Below are 20,635 nucleotides of genomic sequence, written 5' to 3'. Positions count from 1 at the left end.
AGAAATGTTTTTATTACTTCACGGCTTATGTTGGTATTATGCGTTTTCGGGTCATTGTTAGTTTAATGCAGTCCACCATGGCATACAACAATGTGACTCTGTTTAATAATAGCATAAATGTCCTCAATTGCAACAAAGTAGACAAATGTTTCATCTAAAAAATTAAGAACAATGCTTTAAAATTTTAATTATACCCCTCCTCCCTCTTTTATTAAAAAGGCAAAAGTTAAAGCAAGGTCTCCTATGCATACTCTATTCATTGGATCACACTATAAGACGTAGTGAATTTGGAAGTTACTCGTTGATTATCGTTCACGAATCCACTACTTCTTATAAATTCTCCAATACATAATTCATTAGGTGAAAATACTAAATAATGTTTGATAACAACATGTGTGTTTGAAAAGGTGTAAAAGATATTATATAAACTATTCATTTGGTCATTAACTGTATAAAAAAGGACAAAACCCATCAACATGGATGAGCAATGAATAAAAAAAAAGATGGAAAGATTATTGATGTTAATGACATGTGTTGCAATAATAGTACATATCTTTATTTTCAAATTTTGTACAAGTTAAAACCATTGTTAAGCAATATTTTGTACATGTTATAACATGTACGAGGTACTGTTGTACATGTTATAACTTAAATTTTTGCATCATACAAGTCATAACATATACAATATTTCTGTACATGTTATAATATGTACAAAATCGCAACTTGTACACATCATATATATATACAATATCTACATGAAGTAAATCTTACGACATCAAACGAGAGTAAAAATTACTAAATAGAAATTCTAATCTTTTTAAGTCTTTGGTGATGTTTCAATAAAGGCGATAAATCAATAGTATACTAGATTTTAGAATAGATTGAAACAAAATATCTGAAATCAAAGCAATTGTGTATTACAAATCATACTTATATTCTTGTATATGTCTTGTTCGTTTTAATTATCTGTTAAGTTCAACCAAATAACATTTCATCATAATTCAGAAGCGGAAAAAAATGTTTGACATAGGTAAACACACTCGTAAATGACGTAAAAATAACATTTCATCCTACAATCGATTAATTTTTAAATGGTAAATTAGGTAGAATGACTAGGTAGAATGATTAGGTAGAACGATTAAAATTTGAATATTCCAACCTTAAATTTGACCCGAATCACATTTCTTTTGTTCCGAGTGTTTAAATATAACAGTAAAATGGTGTAAACTTAACATGCTTATAGTAGTATGTAGGAATTGTGTATGACTGCTTTCGTAATCTAATGAATCAATGCATACACAGCCTCTAAAGGTAAGAACACGATTTTTTGAATTTTTTCTCAATATTTTTTTTTCAAACTGATACTGATATACACTAAGAGGAAGGAAAAAAAAACAATTAGAAACTTATCAGTATAAGTTAAGACCACACCAACCACTATTCTATATTTACAAAAAAAGTTCATTTAAGGCAAGTTGTTATATATATTAATAATTGTGCTTAGTTATTTGTGATCGTTTCATTCTGTGGCATACATTTATTTTATTAATAGTATATCAATATTTTAACAAATGTTTAGTAATATTTGAACAGTATAGATCTATAAGTTCATGGCAGTTCAAGTTTTAAAAAATATATATATTTTGATCCAATGAGATGGTTGTCCAATTCAACGATCTTAATACAGAAAGTGCCTCTTTCATTTGAATTGTAAAACAATAATTGGAATCGCCCGAATAATCACACCCCTCCCCCCAAAAAAACCCCAAATAAACAAACAAACAAGCAAAAAAAAAATCATTCTATGTTCATTTGTTCATTTAACTTGCGAAACTTAACTTTTATAACCATTTTAAATCCAGAGCACTTGAGTTCAACCCATATTTTAAAAACTAAATCTACATTGTGCAATACCATATTCTTGAACCAAAAATGCTACTAGCGTTAGTGTTATCGCGTGATTCTCTCTAGATTTTTCATACAAATTACATTGACACATTTTTTCTTTTAAAAACTATGATAAGATAACAAAGATTTTACAAGATTTCAAAAATTGCATTTCAAACCATGTGTCATAACCTCATGAAATGAAAAGTAGAGGTAAGCGTGCCAAAATTTTTTAGTGCTATTCATGATACAACTAGAAGATTCGGAATATGTACGTCAACGAAAAAATTGGTATTTCGATATAAAAAGGGTGCCCTTAATTTTATTCAAATCAAATGTACGTACCTTATTCTGACAAAATAAAAACATTGTTTCAGATTTTCAATGGAGACTAATTCGTTGGATAAATCAAACAAAATGGCCTTTGTGATAGGATATACAGGAGAGACGGGTAAATCATTGATCCAAGAACTCAATAGGAGAAAACTGTTTAAAAAAATAGTTCTAATAGGAAGGAGGGAAGTTCAGTTGGACAAGGATTTAGGTCCAGAATTCGTAAGTACTACAGATGATAATGAAAAGTACGACATTTATCAGCTAGGTTAAAAAAGAACAGACAAAAATTTTATGTGTATACTATAGACTCACAAATCTGACTTCATTGCACCTAGTATAGAATCATAGACGTAAAAGAGTGAACTTCCGTTTTGCTATATCAATTTAGATGCTAAAATATAAGATTCAAAAGGAGTATCAATGAACATATTATCTGCAGCATAAAAACTGCAAAATAAGCAAACGTGTATTGAATTCCAAATAATTCCATCGATAAATCCGAAAATAGGCAGTATTCAGTCAGTTGGTTCAATTTTGAAAAATTATATAAACTATCGCTGATAGATTCTATTATTTACTTGCAAGACAATAATTCGACATCATTGGCTTTGAAAAGAACGTAAGACAAAAAGGCAAAACTAAAGATCCAATCCAGTTGACTGATTCGGCGTGCAACACTTTCTTATACAACGATGATATACTTGATTATTTTATTTTGAAATTAAACAGAGTTAACACAATGGTCATTATACAAATGCATTTGCTAATTATATGCATATGTCTATATTTATTTGTGATCTAAACATCACATTTAGGTGTAGTTGCAAGTGTCTTTAGTCGGTTCTGAGAACTATTGGAAATGTCTAATACTAACTTATTTATTTAACAGGAACAAAGAGTTGTTGATTTTGAAAGACTAACTGAACATAAAGATACTTTTCAAGGCCTTGATACAGGGTTTTGTTGCCTAGGAACAACAAAAGGAAAGGCAGGAAAAGTATGTCTCTTTTCAATATGTACATGCATTAATTCAGTATTCTACTCCGGGAATATATTACCTTACCTGTCAGAATTTGGGTCCTCAATACTCTTCGACTTCTTACTTTTTTTTTTTGCCTTTTAACTTTTTTGGAAAATATAGGGTAGGACATGGATTTGATAAAATAACATAGATTTGAGGCCTAATATTTGACTCTACATATATCAAACATAAAGACAAGTTCTGCTGACCAAATTTGTTGATAAATATTTTCAGAAAAAAATTTTTTTTTGACATTTTAGCGATGGTTTGCATTAAATATAGACAAATAAAAGGACCGTGAGGTATACATCAATGATACAGCAACCCAACTACACAAAACACTCAAAAAGGTTTAAATTGTAATATGATATTTCCAAGTATATGCCCTAGTCGTATAGACTTATGTCTACATACAAACAAGAGAAAATGGATGAGCTCAACGATTGTTCAGTCTAAATAAATATTTTAACCAATGTATTTGAAAGAGTCAATTGCATTTCTGAACAGATCTTTAATAGTATCAAATTCATTCTCCTTTATAACAGGCTGGATTTATAAAAGTAGATCATGATTATGTAGTTAATTCTGCAGAGGTGGCAAAATCTGTAGGATGCAAACATTTTTTGTTAGTATCTTCATATGGTGCAAAAAAGGACAGTTTTTTCCTGTATCCTAAAACAAAGGTAATATTGTATTACATGCAAAATATAATGATTTAGTGGTGTACACAGTGACGTCATTCTTTAAGGGTACATGAATATATGTTTTCTTACGTGTTACAAAGTCATGTTGGAATTTTGTTTCGTATCTGTGAAACATGTTTAAACTGGAATAATATGAATAATTCGCTCACTGATAAACTGATAAAGCATACTTTTGCTTGATCCTGATCTTGCCGTTATCTGTGTGTTCTTCAAATTAACCATAATACCGTCGTGTTATGTTATATGAACAGCAATAAGAGCATTAAATCGAAGGACAGATAAAAAAAAAATATATGTAAATATAAATAACAGTCAACAAAACTATATTTATCAAAAAAGATTGAATAACATGAACTTCATTAAAGATAAAAAAAAAAAAAAAAAAAAAAAAAAAGCAGCAGTGTTTCGGGAGGGTAAGAATTTTACACTGAACTAGTTACAACTAACATGTGTCATATTGACATAGGAATAGCTGCAACAGGAATGATGTAGCAGAACCTTTTTTAAATTATTCCAATGATAGTTTGGAAAATATGTCTATAGAAGTTATTAATATCAATAAATACAGTTATTGAATATTGACAACAGTTGTTTACCGATGTTTTAAATCTCATAACTCGATTAAGAAGACACATTAAGGTAACAAGCAAAACTAATGGAATTACGTGATGGGCTCCAAAAGGGGGGAGACCGAGTTTATCGACAGGGGTAAGGGTCTCCTGTCGCATATGGATCACCAACATTACACAAGTACACGCACAACGCTCCGCTTTTGGAATCTGTTCCGCGTTCTATGACATATTTTGAAAGAATTTTTGAAATCCGATCCAAATGTAATATATATATATGTATGATTTTAATAATTTTCCATTTGATAAAACCTGTTTACAGGGTGAAGTTGAAGATGAACTGAAGGCAATTAATTTCGACAATTTATCAATATTTAGACCAGGGTATGTATAGTTTATCATTTTGTTTAAGTGAATGTATTTTTAACTTTTATAGCGAAACTGGTTCCCAATTCAGATTACTTTCCCATCATATGCGGAACATAGAAAGAAACGATTCTCACACGATTAAAAAATGGCATCATCATCAAATGTTAGACGATTATAACTTTGAATAACAGATTTTATGAAGTTTGATGCTACCTCATGCATTAATTAACGTTCAACGTGTTATATGATGATGATGATGATGATGATGATGAATGGCTGCTTAACATCAAGCGGCAAATTAATGTGCATATTTAGGACGAAAACATGTTAATGTAATATGAAATTGAGCCCTGCTTTGTACTAGACCGACACGCTGAGCCGGATATTTAACGTGCTAAAATTGAGAATTGAAATGGGGAATGTGTCAAAGAGACAACAACCCGACCATAGAGCAGACAACAGCCGAAGGCCACCAATGGGTCTTCAATGCAGCGAGAAACTCCCGCACCCGGAGGCGTCTTTCAGCTGGCCCCTAAACAAATATGTATACTAGTTCAGTGGTAATGGACGTCATACTAAACTCCAAATTATACACAAGAAACTAAAATTAAAAATGATACAAGACTAACAATGGCCAGAGGCTCCTGACTTGGGACAGGCGCAAACATGCGGCGGGGTTAAACATGTTTTTTTTTAAGATCTCAACCTCCCCCTATACCTCTAGCCAATGTAGAAAAAACAAACGCACAACAGTACGCACAGTAAAACTCAGTTTAAGAGAAGTACGAGTCCGATGTCAGAATAGGAAACAAAAGAAAATAAACAAAATGACAATAATACATAAATAACAACAGACTACTAGCAGTTACTGACATGCTAGTTCACAAGGTAACAGTCTGAAGCAAGACTATAGTCACCTTACCCGGACACATTATTCTGACTCCGAGCTGACCAGTGCTCTTACTCCTTAATGCCACGTGCTTAGCGGAGAAGCAGCAAATATGAATTTTAAAGTCTTTGGTATGACCTGGCCGAACCCACGACATCCTGCACTCAAGGCGAACATGCTACCACGAAACCACCGAGGCGATACCGTGTTATATGACATTCAAACGTTAGATAGAGTTGAACGCATCATGTTTATGCGAACCTATAATCAAAAGTGGTAACGAATAAACAAATCATCTTAGCCTAAAGGAAATCACAAAACCTTTCGAATCAAAACAATGAGATATTAATGAGGAAAAAAGAATAAAAATCTGGCAAAAAAACATATAGTCGTAAAAAAAAGTTCACAAACGCTACACAGAACACTTGATATTGAACCCAATATAATACTAGGAGTGAACTCAGTAGCTCCGGAAATTGGGCTTTTCCGCCTCACTAGTAACACCGGACGTGTTACAAGGGTTTAAGGGTTAAATTGTCAATTTTAAAGTGTTATTATAGGTAAGAGGAGATATGAGATAAACGTCAATAAGACAAAACCTCAACGACACAAAAAAAAAACAAAAAAAAAAACACTCCAGATATAAAGCCGATAAAGATGCATGATAATTGGTAATATCCGATATTTCAGATTCATTAAATAGTGAGCTGACTGTACATCAGCATTGTATTACGCATTTATTCCAGTTTTTTTATAATTTTTTAATTTTTTTGCCATGGCGTTGTCAGTGTGTCTTCGACTATGAGTTTGTATGTTCCTTTGGTGTTTTCCGCCGCTTTTTGTTTTTTAAAATCAGTGCCACATCTTTTATATAAACCCCCAAGATGATACGATATTCCAGGGCTTACGTTTCCTAGCATGATTTCCTTGATGCTTACAAGGAAGCTATTGAACCGAGAGTTCTAAGTGGCAAAGTTGAAAAAAATTATTCGAAAATTTTACGGACGCCACCACGAGTTGGTTGACCGTTATGGAATATGTTTCACAGATGACCACTGATATGTTCCAATTATCGTAACCACATACACGTCCGCTTTTCCTCTATTGTGCAATTACCGAATGAGACTTGTCACCGAATTTGTACTTGCACGAGCAACACGATGGATGCCACATGTGGAGCAAGAACTGCTTACCCTTCCGTAACCTTGTGTTTATCACCTATTTTTGGTGGGATGGGATGCTCAGTCTTTAATGTTCTATATAGTGTTTTGTAGACATATGCTTCTTTTCGTTTTTATGCCATGGTGTTGTCAGTTTTAATTCGAGACTTATGAGTATTGAATATCCCCTTGGTATCTTCCGCCTCCTTTTTTTAAATTTTTTTTGGAAAACTAACTCTGTATCTCCAATTCGGATTGAACAGGTATTGAAAAATAAATGAATTTGTCAGTCGCAATGCAATTTCTTCAAACAATTGAATACATCAAACATCAAACGGGATTTATCCTTGAGAGAAAATTATTTGCTTTGTTTTTTTATAAATTCATCTTGATATTGATATAATCTGAGACAAAAATATAAAAATCAATGAAAACAGACATAAAAAAAAATGAAAGAATATCGGCAGAGACACATTATGATGAAGAAAATATTGTCTTTCCTAATCATTTACACGGGGTTAAGGAACTATGTAATATGACGATAAGCAGAGATAATGACTAAGACAAAGTTATTCTTTATAGGTACAATATTTATGGAAAACAAAAATTTCCATTAATTCAGATCTTTTGTAACAAAACCTACTTTCTTTTATTTTAGATTGTTGTTGTGTGATAGGGAAGAAAGTAGACCAGGCGAGTCCTGTTTTAGATGTTGCTGGAAACCGATGCCACAGTGTATTGTGAAAGCAAGTGCAATTAGCACAGACAATTTGGCTAAAGCAATGGTGTACAAAGCTACTTATCCATCTGAAAAAGTTGAAATCATTGAAAATAAACAATTATATGACTTTATCTAAATGAGATCTGATAAAACATTTCACATATAAATTAACTAGCAAAAAAATTCAGGACACACAAGGCAGGAATTATATATAGAAACGTTTACTCTGATCTTATAAGAAGAGGATTATAAATACCAGATGAATATTTTGTTTGCTTATTAAGGAATGTTACGTGGATCTGAGCATACACCATAAAAACCAGCATATCTTTGTCGTGCATTCAATTATTTAAAATTGTTTAAAACTTTGTATCTGTCAAACGTCAAAACTGTTGAGATAGTCATTAGAATAATGCAGTATTTGAATATTCAGAGGGGCAGAAGTAACGAATAACTTCTTTCCAGTAAATGCTGGGTTCATAATGTATCATTTTTAGCCTCTGTGCTCACACTTTTACCAGCTATCGGTACGCAGAAACAAAAGAATTTGTGTACCCGATTACTATAAAAAAAAAAAAACGCTATCATGATCAGCAGATTGTTGTCTGTAATTAAAATTGCCATTGGAATACATTGGATTTCTGCAATCGTGAACAAAAGAGGTTGATCTGTGTTACCTTTTGTAGCTGTTGTACCGACATGTGGTAGTATGGTGTTTCCATGGTAGCTGAAATACTCTTGTAATGGATTGAAATTAAACCGTATCCTACGCAACAGTTTTCAGTGTTTAATATAAACAAGAAGGTGTGGTATGAGATCCAATGAAACAACTCTCCATCCAATTCACAATGTATAAAAAGTCAACAAGTATAGGTCAAAGAACAGCCTTCAACACGGAGCCTTGATTCACACCGAGTACAAATACCCATTTCTTCCAATGCCATAACGATAACTGCCCTTAAGTATTCGTTGTCAACCAGTTAAATTTAACTTTAGTTAGTATTTTTTTTAATACGTTATTTGCTTTTTGTCACTTCTATTATTCCTTATGAGACTTTATTTTTGTGTTTTGTGAAGTACTTGTTAGAGTTGAAATACAATTCTCATATACCAGGCTTTAAAATTTTGTCTGCCTGGCGCCTTTCGTCTACAAAATACTCATCGAATCAAATAGTGCGAAGAACAAATCAATCACTAAATTGAGGAGCTTTAAAATTGTAAAACTTTGTACAAACTAGGACCATATGTTCCTGGAGGATTGAAAACCTTCGTGTTTCGAATGATTTTAACAATTCCTAAATAGTAAATTTACAGAAACGACGGCACCGATGATATTTCATGTCATTCATGGGCTGGTGCTTGCCTTGCTGGCGTTACGTCCACCAGCTGTAATATCGACCAAGCTGATGTAAAAACATTTGTAAGTGTAGAAATATGTCAATTGCGTGATAAGGTTGAGTGAAAAATGACCAATTTAGTAGTTTTGGAAAGCTACTTGTCCCATAATATTATAGATTTAAACCAAATCACAAGTGAGTTGCGATTGAAGAAAGTTTAACAGAACCTAGGTATCCCACTTATATACCCATACCCTAATAGAAAAAAATAAACCTAAAAAGAGGCGGAAAATGCTAAAGGGACATGCAAAACTCGAAGTCGAAGTAAAAATGACAACGTCATTGCAAAAACAAAAGACATCGAAAAGACGAACAAATTTCACAAAATTCTACGTATAAAACTAAAATCTGAGCAACACAACTTCACCAAAACTGGGGGTAATCTCATGTGCTATGGTAGGATAAGCAGATTCTGCTCCACTAGTGGTACCAGCATGTTGATCATGGTAAGTACAAATTCAGTGGTATAAATGTATCATTCAATGATATCTGTGGTCATTTTTACCTTTGATATTTCATAAGGGTCAACGAACTTGTGATGGAGTCCGTAAAAACGTTCGAAGGGAAGATTGCAAATTTCGGGGGACAATGTTTACCGAGAAAAATTGCGGAAATATTTATGATATTATATTTTTAAGCACAAATCTGTTTTGAAAGCACGAAAATTTAATGGTTCAAAACATATATCAAGTCTATTTCAATTAACTCCGAATACTAGGTTACTGCCTAAATGGCCTAAGTAATAATCTAGCCTCACGTTTGATTTTAAGTGTTCTCAATGAAAACAGATTTGTAATGTGGACCCTAACGTGCAGCACATACAGACGTCGATGATATATTCAGTTCATACATTTAAGGCCAAGACAAACAAGTAAGATGTCTCAAACCCTTTGATATAGAACTCTGTAAAGTTAAACCTAGTATGGCACGGACATAGAACAAATAAAAAATATGTAAGCATGTAAGCTTGTAAAATTCTGGTTTGCGTTTTTCAACAATAGCAAAGAGTCCAAGTATTGATATGTTATAGTTGACAAGTTGAACACAACACAACACATTTTAAAAAAGGACATACAATTGCTGATATTCGTAATTTACTACAACAAAAGAACATACTGATATCCAATTTAAGGTCGAAGTAAGAAAATATAAATTTGGTCAGTTTAAAGACTTAACTCTGACAGATCCAGACATGTCAAAAATTGGTAGCCGTGATTGTTTTGTAATCTAGATGGATTTGAAAATATGACTTAGACTTCTAGTATCTTATAAAACATATACGACGTAATCAAACTACATTTTCCTAGAATTGTTTGTAAAAAAGCGACAAAATAATTCCTACGGTTTTTGCAAAAACTAAATTAAATGTATTATTGTCATTGTCTAAGCTTTAACAAATACAATAAATATTGTATGCCAGTATGTTTAATTTTAGTGGCGCATTTTTATTAAAGTCATGCAATTAGCATGATTTCAAAATCGCACCTTCATAACAATTATTAACGTCAGACAATGTATCGAAGATGTTTTAAAATTAGACTGTTAGAAAATTGATCTGCTGTATGGAAGGGGTTTACAAAAATAATGGGTAACAGACAGAATAATAGGTCAAAAAAAATAAAGAAGGGAGTAAAATTGGCAGAATAGAGAAAGAAAAGAGAAAATGGCCTATTAATTTAAAGAATAAATGAAGACCACCGCATCCAGACCCTCATAATCGCAGTGGTTAAATCCGATTTGTCCCAAAAGTTTATTGTTTTGATTAATATATTCAAACTAGTTAAATACGTATAATAAAGAAAAAACAAAACATTTAATTTGTTTTGTTTTTGTTTTTTGCTTTTTTTTGTTTTGTTTGTTTTTATTTTTGATTATTTTGGTCAATATTATACAGAAAACAAATAATAGATTGAAATTAAGCCAACAGTATATTACTCACTAACATTGAATTTTCGAAAACACTCTATTTAAAGATCAATTGATTATTTAAAGGTTTAGTAGGTGTAAAATTAAGTAGAACGACAAAGTATAACGATCACTATCAAAATGTTCTAATCTTTGACCCGGATGATATAAATATTTTGTTGGTTTTAGTCGTATACTACAATTAAAATGGTGTATTATAGAATGTAGGATTAACGTTAACATTGAAGCCAAATGAGGTAAGAGATAAATGTTAAGATTCCCAAAAAAGAATTCCTGCATTTATTTCTAAACGGAAAAAATTTACTGACATAAAATGCTGAATGGTATAAATGTACTTTATGTTTACGATAATAGGCGTGTCCATATACAGATTTTAAATTGATTGTATATCTTATAGGATTAATTATGCAGTTGTATATATATATATATGATACTATTCTTTTAAGAAACCGTTGATTGATTTTGAATAATAAAATAAATCAGATAAGAGTGTTCAATATGAATATAGTGTACCGGTTTCAACTGAAATATCGTAAGTTAAAGACTAGCAAATATGCACTGAGATAGATATAAGAAGATGTGGTATGAGTGCCAATGAGACAACTCTCCATCCAAGTCAAAATTTCAACCATTATAGGTCAAAGTACGGTCTTCAACACTGAGCCTTGGCTCACACCGAACAGTAAGCTATAAAGGGCCCCAAAAATTACTAGTGTAAAACCATTCAAACGGGAAACTGAGAGCATGGTAGAAAAAGCAAGCGATATCGATATCGCACGAACTCCAAACTGCGATAGACCATACTAAATGCCTAAGCATCTCCTGATCTGCTTTTGAAAAGAATAATGTAAAATTGAATATAAGCATTTCGAATATATATACCTCCTGAGCTATAAGTATTAGATTTTACTGACTCACAAAATTTGAATTTCATTTTCTGGCACTGGGTTGATACCGATACCGAAGGATCGCTATTCCGCGAGCGTATCGTACTGACTTGTTAATTTAATTTTCCAGTACTGAGTTAATACCGTTACTTATGGACTGCTATTCCGCGGGGTATCATAAGCGCAGTATTCAGCGATTCGGTACTGACATGCTTTATAGTATACCTTTCTAAAATTCTCCGATGTTGAATTTTGAAATTATTTAGAAACTGAGGTTCCAACTCTCTCGGGCAAAGTTGACCTTATGTTGATTTGGCTGTTTGTTGTAAGTCCTTTTTTTGTCATATAGCTTCGCAAGTATTCGTGTCTATGTACATCATTATCTTTCAAAGTTTTGGGTTAGAGCATTACTGGTGAAGGTAAATCCAGAAAAGCGATCCGGATGCACAATTTTAATATTCATTTACAGATCACAAATCCACACGGGCTGTTGTGTATATATGTAATACAATACTTTTGGGGAACACAAAAAAAAAAACGAAAGAAAGAAAGAAAACCCCGAAAAAAAAGATATATGGAAATGCTCGTTGGAGAGTTGGACATATGAGCCGATTTTACTAATTTCCCAAGATCTAATTGAATAATTTTTCAGTGCCATATGTATTAATTTACTGTTTTATTTATTTGTTTCAAACTTACTTTGAACACATCTTAAACCTTTAGTTTTGGGTCTATTTAAGATAATCACCGAGACAAATTCAAACATGGTCAGGAAAAAAAACCAGAGGAACAATGCAAGATAAATATAAAGATCACTGAAAACAAAGGACAGTTGCACAAACAAATCATATCATAAATACGTTCATTTTCTGAAATGTACTGTTCCTTAAATCATGTTAAAATTATTTCAAACACTAAGGTGTTCCTACTAAGTTATAAGCCTGATACCTTTGATGTGTTTCTTGTTATTATACAACGATCAAGATCAAGAGAATTGAACATCATTATACAAGCGTTATATCCCCCCACCCAAAAAAAAAAGAACAGAAAAAAGCAGCTGTTGTGTACATTATCCTTGTCTTGAGTTTTCGTGCACTGAAAATATCTGGATATCAATTTAGGATGTTAATTTTTGTTACAATTATGATACATCTAATACTTTAAAAATACATGCATAAGGAACTGTATGTACTTACTTCTTTTATAGAGAAGAGATTGAAAGGCTAATAAGTCAAATAAAATGGCTTTTGTATTAGGATATACGGGAGAGACAGGGAAGGCATTAGTTAAAGAGCTCAGCAAGAGAACACTGTTTAAAAAAATAGTTCTTATTGGAAGAAGAGAAGTTCAGCTAGACAAGGATTTGGGTCCGGAATTTGTAAGCAATTCAAATAGATTGATGACGTAATCAATGTTTAGAAATGTATAATGAAGTTTTAAGGTAAGGTAGTACCAACACAGACGGGCATAATGTTTAATGTCTAACTGTGCATAAGTCTGAAATATGGACGGTATTGCTTCCATTATATAAAATATCAAAAGCATACATGTCGGTTTGAATAATCTTGTAACATCAACCTCTTAAAATAAGTCTGTTTTGAAGAAGAAAAAATAGAGGCACGCAAGGGCATTGTGTACTTGGATGCATAAACTCTTTTTTCTCCAATTCTATCTTGTTAAGCTATGGAAATCCTATAACATTTAGAAAAATCACAAGAGTGGTCAATGTTAATTGCTACTAAAAATTCTTTGAAGGTTTTATTACCATTCATTTATTAGATGGTGTATGTCACGTCAATTTAGAAAAAGGCAATGTTTGCATTTTACCTAAGGAAACAAGAAAAAATCAAAGTAGTCAAAAACTAAATTAGAATTAAAGTAAACAAAAGTATTGTGTGGCGTTACAATGAAAACTGGAAATTTTCTTTTCAAACCAATAATCTGCAGAGTAGGAATTACAGACAGATTTGATGAAAATGATTAAAACTCTTACTGTGATAATGAACCGCATGTACAATAGAAATGAATCACCCCTACAGTGAAAATGATTAAGACTCCTACTGTGAAAATGAACCGCATATACAATAGAAATGAATCACCGTTACAGTGAAAATGAATCTATTATATATCATTATGCGTCAGTAAACATGAATGGCATGACGAAAACAGTATAGTGGAATTTAACTCTACAGCAACAAACCATAAATGACGAAAACTGATTTTGAACAGATATATCATGTTATGGAGGGGTTTTTGCGAAAATACTAGTCAAGGGGCTGTAAAATTTCCCGAGCCGCTAGGCGAGGGAAATTCGGTCCCAAGACTGGTATTTTTCGCAAATACCACTTCATAACCGCGGGAATTATACATGTACTAGTACGCGTTAGCTCGCTTTTTTATGTAACGTCATATCCGAAAAATTTTGGCGGGAAAATGCTCGAGAGGGTAAAAAAGAAATATCCAAAATGGCAAATACCATGGTATTTGAGGCAAATTCACCTGCAGTGGTGAAAAACAGGTAAATTCGTTTGAAATGAGGAAAAAATATTAGAATATGCGAAAAATACACTGGCTATCAACCAATCAAAATCTGGCTTTCTTATACAAGGTGTAATTAAAGTTAAAAGTGAGTATGTTTAAAAGTATATTTTTCTGAAAATAAAACTTTACTGCTGCGTTTAAATCTGCTGTACGCTCTGTTCGTGAATATTCTCTTTCTAAAAAAATGTTCACGTTGTAGAATCTCGATTGTGAATACGGGCTTTAATCAATAAAACTCTTATTTTCACCAGGAACAAAGGGTTGTTGATTTTGAACGATTGAACGACCACAAAGATACATTTGAAGGTCTAGATACAGGATTTTGTTGTATTGGAACAACCAGAGGAAAGGCAGGAAAAGTAAGTTTTATTTTCATATTTGTATTTTTTTGAATTCAAGATTGTATATTTCTCTGATAATTTGTTGGTTTACTTATTAAGAATTGACGTCACATTTTACCTTATTATGTGATTTATAGCGCAATCAATTTTATTAATGAAAAACATCGCGTCCCTATCACAGGTGGTTGTGTCCAGGAACCGTGCACTTTTTATTAACTTTTATGTTGCATTTTTTTCAATAAAGATTATTCAGAAAAATGAGCTGAAATACATAGGAACTCAAATTGAAAAAAAGAACCTTTATTGAAATATTTAATGACAGAAAAATACAGCTCAAGTAGATGAACTTTAACCATATAGTACTAGAATTCATAATTTGTCGTGGTTTTCTACAAAAAATGATATAAAAGCATACGACATAATTGTTCGATGCCATTGTTTACAACACATGAATCTTGGATAACTTTCATGAGGTACGTTCGTGACCAAAAGTTAGGAATGCCAAAATTATAAAACGTTAGGGAACAAACGCAAAATTGCAAAGATAGTTAAGATACTAAAGGTTTTTCTGTCTTAAATAAACTGTATTCCTTTTAATTGTTTATTTATTGATTTATTTATTTATTACCTTGATTTCAATTACAGGATGGATATATAAAAGTTGACCATGATTACGTAGTTAATTCAGCAGAGGTAGCGAAATCTGTAGGATGCAAACACTTCTTATTGGTGACTGCTTATGGAGCGAATAAGGACAGTTCATTCTTGTATCCTAAAACAAAGGTATTCCTTTCTACGAAAGACCGTTAGGGACATTCCGTTGTTAGAATTTTTCAGTTTCAACTTGACATTTCTCACATCTAAGTTGACATTTCTCACTTCCAACGGAATGTCCCTTTCGGTCTGGAAAAGCTTGGAAGTGAGATATGTCATGTTGGAAGTGAAAAATGTCAACTTCGAAGTGATAAATATCGACTTGGAATTCAGAAATGGAAACTTGATACTGAGAAATATCAACTTGGAAGTAAAAAGGGGGCGGGGTTGAATAATCTCCATGGAAATGAGATGTGGCAGTACTAATACAACTGCTTACCAAATATCATTGACCTACCACTAGTGGTTCCCCATAAGCTGACCTAATCACAAACTAATACATTGTTGACGTCGCCGCCGCCAACGCCGTCGGAAACAGCATACCTAAGTCTCGCTTTTTGACTCCGTCAAGGCGAAACAAAAAAATTATCTCAATTTATTGTATGATGTTAAAATTTGTGTTTCTCTTTTGTTGTGATATACTATCATTAATCACGCATAATTAACGTATGTGAAAAAAAAATGATGTACCAGATGTTTTCTGCAGAGTTTAATTCAATTTTTGTTTCTTCACTTGAATTTGTGTTACAAAATGTTATGAATTATAGTTCGTGTCAGTTCTACATTTTCTATCAGCTTTCAGATTAACAAAATACAATTAATAGTCAGCTCTGTTGAACTTCTTTGAATAACAGACCCTTTATCTTGAATTTAGGACTCTGTATCTGGAATACCGCATGTAGTAGATTGTACCCGGACTTATCGATGAGCTTTGTACATGGACTTGCAAACCCTGTATCCTGACTTGCGAGTTGTGATCTAAATTAGGCTCTTTTCACATAAAATCTTACCATAAAAATGGTCGTAAGTTATTCTGAAATGTTCATGATCTGTTCATGACAATTTTTTGGGGATATATTTTTTGGTGAAATGAGTCGCTAGACTTGATAGATTCGAAGTGAATGTGTTGTACTTTCTTACCTTCATATTAAGACTGAGCTCTGTTTCAAAAATAAATGTAGGTCCGCATATTAAAAAATAACTACCATATGTATGCATAAGAACAATATATTGTAAAATAATGATTTTTTTCAGGGGAAAGTAGAAGAAGAATTAAAAGCCTTGGAATTTGACAGATTGTCAATTTTTAGACCAGGGTATGTATATATTGTGTTTTTATCTTTCAACATTTACGACCGATGGGAAACCGATGATTAAGCATTATAGCTCTTCGAAAAATTAACGTGTTCTCTCTAAGAGAAAAGGTTCTGTTTTTAGGAAAAAATTATGATGAAAAAAAAATTAGTACATGTCTCATTAATGATATAAATAAAAGAAGATATTTGGTACACAGCAACCCAACGACTAAAATAACCAAAAAAAGACATCTATAGTACAACAAACAGTCTTCAACAATAGACAGGACAGTCTAGTGTTTACACAATTTGTTATATTATTTGCCAAGCTGTAAATTGACCTGATTCTATAAAATATATTTAAAAAAAGGTAAGGAAACATCGACTTATAAATAGGCGTTTAATGTAAAATTAGTTAATTATGTTGGTAATGTTGCTATGCGAACAGTTCTTAACGTACCAATCTAACTGTATTTTCTGCTGGATGTACATGTATTATATTTCTCAGAAACATAACAGAAATAGTTTATCACCGAGAAGTTTTAAGAAAACAAAAATTATATATTAAAACCAAATCGATTCATTTGTATGAAGTGGCATAAACACTTTTAAAATTAAGCAACTTGTGTAAATTCAAAGAGATATTATATTCTACATGTAGCCTATTATACACTGAATCGTACCGTACATTTGTATATGTTATATATGCACAAATAAAAACCACCGAAAGAAATGATTGTTAAAAAAATTCTAATGAGGTGAAGAAAATTTTAAACTGTAGTTTTCAGTCTGTTAGCTTTTATAATTTTGTCATGTTCAGACATACGTACGATATGACGTTGATATTTTACAACTGAGAAACTGTAGGTTGCAGATATAATTTGAAATGGATTCATTTTAAAAACGCAGATTTATCTAAATTGTTGAAGAAAAAAAAATACGAAAAGATAGCTCTCTCACGTTTTTCCCAACTTTAATCTCAAAGTAGTAATCCATGAGCACACAATTTTGAAACTTCCCACAAATTATTGCACAGTGCCCCTTATTTATCAATATATTGTATTTATTCCAGGATGTTGTTATGTGACAGACAAGAGAGTAGACCCGGTGAATCTGTCTTACGATTCTGTTTTAAAGCGATGCCGAATTTTGTGATAAAGGCGACGGCTATTAGTACGGACAATTTAGCTAAAGCTATGGTGAACAGAGTTTCTGAACAGTCATCTGAAAAAATTGAAATCATTGAAAATAAACAGCTATATGATTTTTTATGAAAAGCAATTTACGAGCTGAATCTTAATTATCCTTAACTGGTGTTCGATAGACTATTTTCATATTACCAAATTTAGTACTCGGGTCAAGAACTTTATCAGAGCAACTAAAAGAAGTAAAATCAATCTTACAATCGGTGCAAAAGTCTATTTATAATGACTTTTTTTGTATTTTATATTGATATGTTATTTTTGTTATTTTGACAAAACATGACAATTTCTGTGTAGTTCAACTCATTTTATATTTCTTATCCTTTCCCTCGGTCCATTCATGTATTATTATATAACGAATTGCTGTACTTGATCTCTTCCTCGTCGTAAATACGGTTTTGATATTTGTCACATATATCCATTAACCAACTTATTCAATGATATACACGAATATATAAGGAGATGTGGTATTATTGCCTAAGAGGCAACTATATATATATATATATATCCCTTAGAGTCCAAATGACGTAGAAGTAAACAATTTTATGTCGCCCATACTGTACATACAGCTATGTAAGAGGTCCCGACATGAAAAATGTGAAACAAATCAAACGAGAAAACCACTGGACTGATCGAATAGAAAACACAGGCATAAAAATACATGACAGACAGGAACCAATGACAACCAATAAATTATAGGCTCTTGACTTAGGACAGACATGGGACCATGAGCGCCCAACCCTCTCAATTCAATTTAATTCAAAGATTTTATTGTTTAAATCAATCATGTTCAAACAAAGCATTGGTTAAAGGCTAATTCTATATAAAAACACTTTCCCATACAAGATGGATAGAATAATAATTGGCTTTTTTTACATGTTAACATTAATTCATGCATATGTAGTCCCACAGTGAGTCAAGCGAGCCAATCCTTCCTCATCTAACAATTTATTAGGTTATACTTTAAAAAAAATCACCAGTTGTAGTAACTGTTATAGTCGACACTTCCCTTAATCTACAACAGCGGTATAACAACACAACACAAGAATAAACTGTAAAAAATCCGTTTGAAAGGGCTTGGCACATTAGAAAGGTTTAAAACCCACGCACAAACAAAAAAATCAAGATACTAAGCATTTAGATTCAACATGAGAACTATTATACAATACTAACAAAATTACAAAAAGGCGATATCGATGTATCTCTGAGTCAACAGTTTAATTTACTTGTTCGCTTTGTTAACAACATCATAGGACATTATACCATATTTAATGTAAAATTACGATAAGTATGGCATGTAAAGCTTACTTATCAACTGATTTAATATATGCGATCTGAAATTTTTGGAGATTAAACTCTTACCGCTCAACCTTTATGCCCATAATGTCACATGGAGTTAAAATATAAAACACATTTACGGTTGTAACACATCACAAAACAGACTTTGAAATATATAATAAATCTAAGATTGTGAGTAGGTAAAACCCTATATTAACTTCTGTAAAAGAGAGGTGAAAGATATCAAAAGGATATTCTAATTCATAAGTCGGAAACAAGCTGACAATGCCATGGCAAAAAACGACGAAAAGACAAACAACAGTACACAAAACACAACATAGAAAAACTAAAGACTAAGCAACACGAACCCCAACAAAAACATGGGTGATCTCAGGTGCTCCGGAAGGGTATGCAGATCTTTTGAAATCAGAGCTTTTCATGAGGATTCTATCCGTCGTGTTGCTGTAAATAACTAGTTATTATATGTGCTAATAGAAGTGGTATTTACAGCTTGGTCTGAATTTGGTAGACTCCATTTTGATTTCACAATTTACGAGGACTGGTTTGGCTAATTGCATATACAATCTGACTATTATGTTCCTCATAACGTCTATATGTTTCATACTACTACAAATCATTTTCTGATTTCCCCCCCCCCCCCCCCCCCCCCCCCCCCCCGACGCAGTCGTTAAAGTTAATTGTTAACCTTTGATATAAATGATGCAAAACTATGGTGACAGCGTGAGTATTGTTGCTGATCTCTTTCGTTTGATAGGGCGAAACATGTTGTCATCAATGATCATCGTGATGTTCGGATATACGTTTGTCACAGTTTAATTAACATTGTAATGAACAGCAGGTAACATGAAGTTTTAAATATAGATCCCTCATACAAAGCTCTGATTCCTTATCCGGATTTCTCTCTTCTTAAGATCCTTTTTGGTTTGATCAGCTTTTCAACGTTTATCACGGTTAGGTTTGGGATTTTTAAATATATATATTCAAGTTGGTCTTGAGCATCACTGACTGAGAGACATTGTATTAATTGTCGAAATGCACATTTGGTGCAATACAATTGGTGCCGTTTATTTGATTAAAACTATATTATAACAATCAATGGAACAATATATGTATTCTGGATAAATAGCCATTTACTAAAATATAAAATATTTACTAGTGGAAATCAAGGTCGATTTAGCAAAATTATTGTACTTAAGAACCAGAAAACATACTGAAGACGTCATTATGATATATCCTATGATGGTGTGAACGTAATTGTCCTATTGTTTATGTTTACATGATTTACACCAAGATTTATACAAAATTTGAGGATGTATAATGTATTTCCGATTTTGGCATGTAATATTAGTGAAAACTCGGAGAGTAGACCATCTCGCTTCGGAAGTTGAGTGTACATTGTCTAATCAGCATTTGCAAAATGCTTTAACCGGAAATGAC

At 32.3% G+C, this 20,635-nt stretch overlaps 2 protein-coding genes across 2 annotated transcripts; both read left to right on the top strand.

The window, feature by feature from the left end:
• The first annotated feature begins 1,194 nt into the window (after nucleotides 1-1,194).
• On the top strand, nucleotides 1,195-8,430 carry LOC127705405 (oxidoreductase HTATIP2-like). The gene is made up of 6 exons (XM_052209713.1): nucleotides 1,195-1,311; nucleotides 2,265-2,442; nucleotides 3,113-3,220; nucleotides 3,790-3,927; nucleotides 4,840-4,901; nucleotides 7,594-8,430. The coding sequence occupies exons 2-6, from the start codon at nucleotides 2,272-2,274 to the stop codon at nucleotides 7,790-7,792; spliced, it is 678 nt and encodes a 225-aa protein (XP_052065673.1). The 5' UTR covers nucleotides 1,195-1,311; nucleotides 2,265-2,271; the 3' UTR covers nucleotides 7,793-8,430.
• Nucleotides 8,431-11,056: 2,626 nt separating this feature from the next.
• LOC127705406 (oxidoreductase HTATIP2-like) lies at nucleotides 11,057-18,189 on the top strand. The gene is made up of 6 exons (XM_052209715.1): nucleotides 11,057-11,215; nucleotides 13,074-13,244; nucleotides 14,659-14,766; nucleotides 15,394-15,531; nucleotides 16,657-16,718; nucleotides 17,770-18,189. Exons 2-6 carry the CDS (start codon nucleotides 13,107-13,109, stop codon nucleotides 17,969-17,971), a joined length of 648 nt encoding a protein of 215 aa, XP_052065675.1. The 5' UTR covers nucleotides 11,057-11,215; nucleotides 13,074-13,106; the 3' UTR covers nucleotides 17,972-18,189.
• Nucleotides 18,190-20,635: the final 2,446 nt, after the last annotated feature.

This window comes from Mytilus californianus, unplaced genomic scaffold (genome assembly GCF_021869535.1).
Source record: "Mytilus californianus isolate M0D057914Y unplaced genomic scaffold, xbMytCali1.0.p SCAF_6, whole genome shotgun sequence".
In the NCBI taxonomy this organism is placed as follows: Eukaryota; Metazoa; Mollusca; class Bivalvia; order Mytilida; family Mytilidae; genus Mytilus; species Mytilus californianus.
Note: the sequence above shows the minus strand (reverse complement) of the source record. Positions and strands in the feature narration are given on the sequence as shown.

Bases quoted from the DNA above. Each gene is read 5' to 3' on its own strand.
- LOC127705406 (XM_052209715.1), top strand. From the start codon at position 13,107: ATGGCTTTTGTATTAGGATATACGGGAGAGACAGGGAAGGCATTAGTT. The intron at 13,245-14,658 runs GTAAGCAATTCA...TATTTTCACCAG, and splicing joins AGGATTTGGGTCCGGAATTT to GAACAAAGGGTTGTTGATTT. The intron at 16,719-17,769 runs GTATGTATATAT...TATTTATTCCAG, and splicing joins TTGTCAATTTTTAGACCAGG to GATGTTGTTATGTGACAGAC.
- LOC127705405 (XM_052209713.1), top strand. From the start codon at position 2,272: ATGGAGACTAATTCGTTGGATAAATCAAACAAAATGGCCTTTGTGATA. The intron at 3,928-4,839 runs GTAATATTGTAT...ACCTGTTTACAG, and splicing joins TCCTGTATCCTAAAACAAAG to GGTGAAGTTGAAGATGAACT. The intron at 4,902-7,593 runs GTATGTATAGTT...CTTTTATTTTAG, and splicing joins TTATCAATATTTAGACCAGG to ATTGTTGTTGTGTGATAGGG.